Here is an 8,896-nt window from a genome sequence, read left to right as displayed (position 1 = left end):
CCACTACGACCTCAGCATTGGAGCCCGCACGGGTTCGTCCTGCACGCCGCCGGGCTGCCCTGGGCGGGACTCCTCCCGCGGCCTCCGGGGCCACGGGGCGCGCGCAACAGGCGGCCCGAGCCGGCGGGAAGCTGGAGCGCCGGCGGCGACGGCCTCGGAGGGGTGTGTTGAGGCGAGGCCGGGCAGAGCCCCGCGCAGCCATGGAGTCTCCCTTCCTGCCGATGCTACTGCTGCTGGCAGTGCTGTGGACCCAGGCGGCCGCCTTGATTAACCTTAAATACTCAGTAGAAGAGGAACAGCGCGCCGGGACGGTGATCGCTAACGTGGCCAGGGATGCGCGGGAGGCAGGCTTCGCGATGGATCCGCGGCAAGCTTCTACGTTCCGTGTGGTGTCCAACTCAGCTCCGCACCTGGTGGACATCAACCCCAGCTCAGGTCTGTTGGTCACCAAGCAGAAGATCGACCGAGACCTGCTGTGCCGCCAGAGCCCCAAGTGCATCATCTCGCTAGAGGTTATGTCCAGCTCAATGGAGATCTGTGTGATTAAGGTGGAGATCAAGGACCTGAACGACAATGCTCCCAGTTTCCCGGCTGCACAGATTGAGCTGGAGATCTCTGAGGCAGCCAGTCCCGGCACGCGCATCCCACTGGACGGCGCTTACGATCCTGACTCGGGCAGCTTTGGTGTGCAGACCTATGAGCTCACTCCCAACGAGGTCTTTGGCTTGGACATAAAGACGCGGGGTGACGGTTCGCGCTTTGCCGAACTCGTAGTGGAGAAGAGCCTGGACCGCGAGACAGAGTCACAGTACAACTTTCGCATCACGGCATTCGACGGAGGCGACCCACCCCACATGGGCACAGTTGGCCTCAGCATCAAGGTGACTGACTCTAATGACAACAACCCGGTGTTTGGAGAGTCCACCTACTCAGTGAGTGTGCCTGAAAACTCACCTCCCAATACACCTGTCATCCGCCTAAATGCCAGCGATCCAGATGAGGGCACCAATGGCCAGGTGATCTACTCCTTCTATGGCTATGTCAATGACCACACACGTGAACTTTTCCAAATTGACCCACACAGCGGCCTAGTCACTGTCACCGGAGCGCTAGACTATGAAGAGGGCCAGGTGTACGAGTTAGATGTGCAAGCCAAGGACTTGGGGCCCAACTCTATCCCCGCACATTGCAAAGTCACCGTCAACATACTGGACACTAACGATAACCCGCCAATTATCAACCTACTGTCGGTCAATAGCGAGCTTGTGGAGGTGAGCGAGAGCGCCCCCCCGGGCTACGTGATTGCCCTGGTTCGGGTGTCTGATCGCGACTCAGGTCTCAATGGACGTGTGCAGTGCCGCTTGCTGGGCAATGTACCCTTTCGTCTTCAGGAGTATGAAAGCTTCTCCACTATCCTTGTTGATGGACGGCTGGATCGCGAGCAGCACGAACAGTACAATCTTACAATTCAGGCTCGAGACAACGGCGTGCCCATGCTGCAAAGTGCCAAGTCCTTTACTGTGCGCATCAATGATGAGAATGACAACCACCCACACTTCTCCAAGCCTTACTACCAAGTCATTGTACAGGAGAACAACACTCCTGGCGCCTATCTGCTCTCTGTCTCTGCCCGCGACCCCGACATGGGTCTCAATGGCAGTGTCTCCTACCAAATTGTGCCATCACAGGTGCGAGACATGCCCATCTTCACCTATGTCTCCATCAATCCCAACTCTGGTGATATCTATGCGCTAAGATCCTTCAACCATGAACAGACCAAGGCATTCGAATTCAAGGTGCTGGCCAAGGATGGCGGCTCTCCCTCGCTGCAGAGCAATGTCACAGTGAGGGTTATCATCCTCGACGTCAATGACAATACCCCAGTAATCACCGCCCCACCCCTGATCAATGGCACTGCTGAGGTCTATATTCCTCGAAACGCCGGCATAGGCTACTTGGTGACTGTAGTTAGGGCAGATGATTATGATGAGGGTGAAAATGGCCGAGTCACCTATGACATGACAGAAGGTGACCGCGGTTTCTTCCAAATAGACCAGGTCAATGGAGAAGTCAGAACCACTCGCACCTTTAATGAAAACTCCAAGCCTTCCTATGAGCTGATAGTGGTGGCCCGTGACCATGGCAAAACGTCTCTTTCTGCCTCTGCCCTTATCCTAATCTACCTGTCCCCGGCTCTTGATGCCCAAGAGTCAATGGGCCCTGTGAACTTATCCCTGATTTTCATTATTGCTCTGGGCTCCATTGCTGGCATCCTCTTTGTCACTATGATATTCGTGGCAATCAAGTGCAAGCGTGACAACAAAGAGATCCGGACCTACAACTGCAGGTAGAGCCAACTTTTCTTTATTTGCTTCTGTGTTTTGAATGAGTAAGGTGTGTATATTTGTGTCTATGTAAAACCCCCAGTGCTTTTGTTTCCTGCTTAAATGCATGCAGCATACTCGCAGTGCTTCATTGTGGAGGGTGAAAAGTTTGTGACAGTCCACGTTGATCAATTCTTTTGATCTGACAATTTGCTGGAAGACAATCATTTACTGTTTGAATGGATTCTGTCACATAATGATGATGAGCAGAAAAGCAATTATCATTTTAAAATTTGCACAGCTGTCTTCCATGAAGTTAAGGTAGAAAAAATGAGAGATGTGGAGGGAGGGAGAATCAGAGAGTGAGAGAGGAGGGAGGGAGGGAGGGGAGGGAGGGGAGGGAGGGAGAGCTAAAGAGAGACAGATTTTCATATTTTTAGCAAAAGTTCTATGTATCACGATTTGAGAGCTTGGTTATCCTGGAGCACAATGTTTTGCAGACAAGAGCTGAAAGGAGATGGAGTACTGGCATCTGCCTTGTCCTGCTGTGGGGTTATACTCAAGAGAGAGCTGGGGAGTGAGAGTTTATGATGGGAAAAAGAGAGTAGGAGGAAGAGAGAAAGCAGTGTGTGAGGAAGCAGGTCATTAGTGGTTTTTAGAGTATTCTTGGCTTGTTTTGTATTTAGTCCCTAGACATCTGGCTATACAAAGTGAAATTCTGTCAGGCATCTGTATGTTTTCAAATATCTGCTTGGTTGGTGTGTGAAGACCAAACATCCCAATAAGAGACAAGACTGTATCCAGATGTTTCTGTAAAAATAGCAGTCTTCTGGAGTTGGCTATGCTTTTCTCTAATGTGGGGCTGTGCTGTGGCATTAAGATCTGGTCGCTACCAGTGGATGTCACTATGGACATGTTACAGTTCTCTGAAGTGTGTGTAGGATGTGTGTGGGGGTGGGGAAACTAGAGGAGAGGAAAAAGAAGAGAGGGGAGATTTGTAGAAACTTGAATGGGATGCAATGTAATATTTTTGAAAGTCTTGGTTAACACATTAGAGTTTCTTGTTGAAGATTTCTTGCAATTTGACAGAAGAAATAAGTCTACGAATTTCTAGAATCCTACTTAGGATAATGCATATAATTTTTTCCAGCAGTGTCTCATCGAAACAGTTGAAAAAGTTATTTTTATTTTCTTTACTTTGCTGAAAATGAATGGTGCTGCTATTTCCAGCCAAGGTGTGTGTGTGCTTGTGTGTGTTTTCAGCACACCTACACATCCACTGTATCTTGTGCCATCTGTGCCTGCATGTTAATCAGTCAAAATATGTTCCTGTAGGTCCGATTTGTATCTGACACCCTCTGAAATACACACTTCTGTGAATCAGAGCTCCCTGAATATGTAACAGCCATGCAATTATTGTTTCCCTTTTACTATTCTCTGCATTACACAAGTTAGTAGACAAATGCTAACCACACATGAATATCAATCAGGTGCCATAAAAGAGCAGCTGCAATGCCTCATAAATGCTTTAATCCTGTTACTAGTGAAATGGCCGTGACTTTTCTTTCCTTCAGTACCAAGTCACTTCAGATGGGAGAAATGGAAATTAATATTGCTCTTACCTTTGAAACCTGTGACTGCCAATGATGATTTTTATAGGAGAAAAAAAATGCAGGGTCAATAAAATTTTATTTACATGGAGATAATGATAAAGGGGACTCTTTTTAAGCCATTTTCTCAGCATAAAGTAAATGCACAAGACCCTTTCCATGATGAAAAGGAAATCAGCTTGAAATAAAGATATTGAAGGGTTTGCCACTTCTTGGTGATATATGACTAGAAGTAAGAGCTCTTTCTGAGAGCTTGCCAGGGAGATCATTAAACAGAGAAGAGAGCATTTGAATTGGGGGAAAAAGTGCAAATCTCAGTGCTCTCCAACTTCACCCAAATGTGGATTTTGTAAAGCACTCTTCACTGCTATGGCTTGCAATTAATGAAGTACAGTTTAATTAAATAATTGGTCAATACAGAGTGGGCTGTGCAATGAATGCCTCAGCTGAATAATTGGATGGGGCATTTGCCAAACTTACTCATCATGGGTAAACAAAATGATTAGAACTTCCCATTGATTCAGTACACAGATTAGAAAAGAAATGTAACCCTAATCCTGAGGTTTGGGGGATTTTATCTGTTCCTCATCCTCTGTATCATCAATTTGCCATCATTTTAAGTCAGTCTGGACAGAGAGCAAAAGGGCGAGGTGAAATAAATTGCTTAGCTCTAGGTAGGTCGCAGGGACAGAGCAATAATTTGCCTTGGTGGATATGGGTAGATATGCAAACTCGCCATCTGCTCAGACTTCTTAGAATCCTAAAGTTCAGGAGCCTGTCTTTCTATGTATGTGGTTAGGCAGGTGTTTCTAGTTTTTTGCTCCTGTAGGACCTCTTCCTGAAATGCATTCATTTATGGGACTTGTGGGATGATCTGCAGTTGCTGCTTGAAAAGGGTTCCCTTTTTTGTATTCTGACAAGTAGCTTTGTTGCGTGAGAATACAGGCACACTCTTTCTCTTGTAAAGTCCAACCTGTATTATTTATTAACCTTATTGTTTTGCTGATTATTGCTCAGAGACTGAATTCTCAAACAATAAGCTGAATTTATTATGTGCAAAGTAATACATGACATTGAGAGTCTGACTTTATTTTAATGTGTTTCTTTTGACAAGTCTCTTAATGCTTGGTTTCTTTGGTGCACGTTCCTGGGTCTGTGTCAGTGTTAATTAAATTGAGCTTTTTATGTTCCAGTTGCAGCACAGCTGCTTGTAGGTACACCTGAATGGAGAAGGATGCTGAATGCACTAACCTTTAAATTCCTTTGCAGTAATTGTTTAACCATCACTTGTCTCCTCGGCTGTTTTATAAAAGGACTAAACAGCAAGTGTCTGCATTGCGTCTCGGTTTCTCCCATTAGCGAGCAGCAAGACAAAAAGGCAGAGGAGAAAGTGAGCCTAAGGGGAAAGAGGTAAAAAGGCTTTTCCCCTCATTCAAATGGGCTTGGTTATCAGATTTCTCCAGGAGTGGAGGGGGAAGGGTGGAAAGTAGAAGGGAGCTGGGCTAAGGCAGGGAGGAGGGTGTGGATGAGCAGAGCTAGGAGCTGTTGGAGGACAGGGTCTGAACCTCTACCCTAGTCTAAAAGTGATCAGTTTAATCGCAGAGGAAGCTGATCCACGATGTTTGCCATACTGCAAATTCCTAGGAGCAGTGGCAAGGGGCAAGGGCTTTTCTTAATTCCCTCTATCTCCTTTTATGTTAAATTGGTACTTACTTTGTACTTCGCCCAATATGGCCTCTGGGTTCCAGGGAAGCTTCAGATTTGAGCATTTTCATGCTCTCTCCCATAGGCTCAACTTTCCACATATCCCCCACCCCTGCTCACTGGCCACTCAATAAAAAAATTCCAAATCTGAAATTTGAAAATTTCTTTGGGAGGGTTGGTGGGAGGTTAGCATATTTACTATGAAGACTTCATGGCCCTCAGCTTGTTTTTGCATGCAAAAAGCACAGGGAGAAACTCGATGATGTAATGCACCAGAATAAGGAGCTGGAACAGAGATGGGGTGCAACCCTCTGGGGTGCTTAATGTTTATTCATCAGTATATGGTCTGGGAAGGTGTTATCTATTCGTGCTGCCTTTTCTGTCACATAGAATCGCTGAATACTCCTATGGGCATCAAAAGAAATCAAGTAAGAAGAAAAAAATTAGTAAGAATGACATCCGCCTTGTACCTCGGGATGTGGAGGAGACAGACAAGATGAATGTTGTCAGTTGCTCCTCCCTTACTTCGTCCCTCAACTATTTCGACTACCACCAGCAGACACTACCCCTGGGCTGCCGTCGCTCTGAGAGCACTTTCCTGAATGTGGAGAACCAGAATACCCGAAACACTACTGCCACCCACATCTACCACCACTCCTTCAACAGCCAGGGTCCCCAGCAGCCAGATCTGATCATCAATGGTGTGCCCCTGCCTGAGGTGAGTGCAGCTAAGCGCTCTTGGGAGGTCTTCCCAGATCTCCTTTTGAGGCTGCTTGCCCTACCATTGGCCATTCTGGAGGCACATTCCTTGTCTACGCCTATTTCCATACGCAGTATTTGGTAATAGTGCCTTTGGGGACAAAGAATGATTTAACATAGAGGGTTTTTGTGTAAGGGGTGGGGTTGGGAATCTGAACGCAAATGATCTGAACCTTGACATGCCTTCATAATGTCCCAGAATGGTCAAATATTGCTCCACCTGTTGCAAGTATGCATGCTCAAAAGCCAGTGGCAGCAGCTTTGGCTTGCCAAGCAGTGTTGAAAATGATTGAAACCCTATAATGCTTCAACTCCAATTTCTTCTGGTGGTTCAGAGTCCTAAAGCCACTCCCAAGTTTGCTTTTTCTCTTCTCATACTACTGTTCTCTACCATCTTTCTGAGTCTATGGTTAAAAGGAGACGAGCAATTAAATTTAAAAAGTCACATTGCCATTTCTTAGCAGTTCTGGTAATATCGTTTGACAGTTGCGGATGTTGAAATTGTCACTAATAGGAACAATTGTATGAAATAGCCATGAATTTAAATTAATTGTTTCTCTTCAGTTTGGGTGATTTCATGGAGGAATTTTAAATTTTAAATAAGGCCAAATATTTGTTGGTTATTGAACTCTTTTGGGATAGTAGGGTGATGCACCAGTGATGGTAAAAGGGGCAGAAAGAGGGGGACTGGGTAGAAGGCTAAAAACAAGTTCTTAAGTTGGTTTCATTTTCTGTGAATTGCTTAAATCCCTCTTTGGGTAGAAATTTGATACACTGGGAGACATGCTCTCCTTCTGGTCCTTACAAAAGCGATTTCATAGATTTCAAGCGCATCCCAACAGTTTTCCTGTGTACCATTACAAGCAGCATCTCATTAAGAGCTCACAATCAGATATCTTGATAGATTTCTCTTTGGTGGAAGATGAAAAGAAGGTTCAGAGGTGCTGAGGAACTTGTTCAGCCTCCAAGAGAAGATCACACAGAAAGGAGGAGTAGAACACCTTGCTCTGTACTTCTTAGTGTTTGTGTGGTACTTTCTGCCTTTAGGAACGATTCACACTGACATACCTAGGCAATGGTGTGAACATAAAATGGACTTAGTGTTTGTATTAGTTTTGTATGGCAAAGGGTGCTAAGGACCATTTACATTGCTACATTGTGTCTCTTAGTTCCTGAAAAATAGTTCCTACCAGAATTTATAGCATGGAAAAGCAGTATTTTTAATGAGAAACTCATAATAGTCCACTGTCAACAAAAGTACCAGCATTTAAAGTACCTAATCCCATAAACAAGGAGTTATTGAAAGTCTAGTATTATTTCATGTAAACTTACTTCTAAGTATTAATGACTTAATGACCCTTAATACTGCTAGGGCCCTAATCATACACTGCTTGGGGAGATACTGTGGACCACTAATTGTTCAGTCACAGAGACTGAGAGGTAAGGGTTTGTAGTGGAATCAAATAGACCAAGTTTTTGAGTCCAGGAGTCACCCTTTACCATGCAACCCCACTGAGTCTCTGTTTCTTCAGCTAAAAAAGTCAGTACATCTATTATTGACAGTTTTTCCAAGGAAAAAAATAAAGCATTATGAATTGTAAAGAGTGTCTGTGGTTAATAGGTGTTTCTAAAAAGGTAGAATTTCTTTTTTTACTTGAAAATTGGAGATTCACCATTGGCAACAGGGTATTCACTTACGTCTGTTTGTTCAGGCTCTTATAACCAAAAAGGAATTTAGGCTGGCTCTGTGTAATTAATACCTACAAGGTGGTGTAACCAGACCATTGATTCATAATGATCATTGAACAATGAAGATGAAAATACTACTATTGATATTCCATTGCTGGTTTGCTATTGCTCAGGGAAATGGACAAAAAAGTATTGAATCCTGAAGATTTAGTGATTATTTTATAATCAATTCAAGTTCCTGAGAAAAGGGAGCCATGATGTTTATTGGATATGTGGAAGAAGCAGGAGATAGTAACTATGATTTCTGGTTCGCCTAGTATCGTGGTGTCCTTTTTGAGTTTCTCCTAACTACCAGATAAAACAATTTTAGAAAGCTAAAGTCTCAGTTCTGTTGCTTTCCCTGACTCTCAAAGCCAGCTATTCTTTGTCTAACAAAACTGAACAGATCTGGTATGTGGGCTTAGACTGAAATACATGTGTATTTCCAGTACATAGTCCTGGAGGGCTCATAGCCAAGCATCCACCAAGATGTTTACCCTGTATCCACCATGAAGCTCTGAATAGGAAAAAATGACACGTCTTTTCTTTCAAACAAGAAGCCACTCAACATTGACAGGAAGAACAGGAATGATTGGTGCATTTATTTAACTGTTATTTGTTGAATGTGTGTTCCTTGTAGGGTTCCTTGTAGGGGCTGTAGTTCCAGAGACCAAACCAAACCAAACCAAACCAAAAATGAATTCAATGAATGCACATTATAACAAGGTCAACATGAAAAAAGGTAGTTTGCAATATGAGATATTAAATGCT

The 8,896-nt window shown here is 44.5% G+C and overlaps 1 protein-coding gene across 3 annotated transcripts in view; it reads left to right on the top strand.

Moving 5' to 3' along the window:
• Window positions 1-200: 200 nt before the first annotated feature.
• The window catches only part of Pcdh19 (protocadherin 19), a 98,020-nt gene continuing 89,324 nt past the window's right edge, over window positions 201-8,896 (top strand). For 2 of the 3 annotated variants that reach the window (XM_038317098.1, XM_038317097.1), the window contains exons 1-2: window positions 201-2,347; window positions 6,029-6,356. In XM_038317098.1, coding sequence (XP_038173026.1) covers window positions 201-2,347; window positions 6,029-6,356 — 2,475 coding nt within the window. Of the gene's footprint in view, window positions 2,348-5,203; window positions 5,345-6,028; window positions 6,357-8,896 lie in introns of all 3 variants that reach the window. The other variant, XM_038317096.1, reaches the window with a different exon arrangement.

Source organism: Arvicola amphibius, chromosome X, assembly GCF_903992535.2.
Source record: "Arvicola amphibius chromosome X, mArvAmp1.2, whole genome shotgun sequence".
Taxonomy (NCBI): domain Eukaryota; kingdom Metazoa; phylum Chordata; class Mammalia; order Rodentia; family Cricetidae; genus Arvicola; species Arvicola amphibius.
Note: the sequence above shows the minus strand (reverse complement) of the source record. Positions and strands in the feature narration are given on the sequence as shown.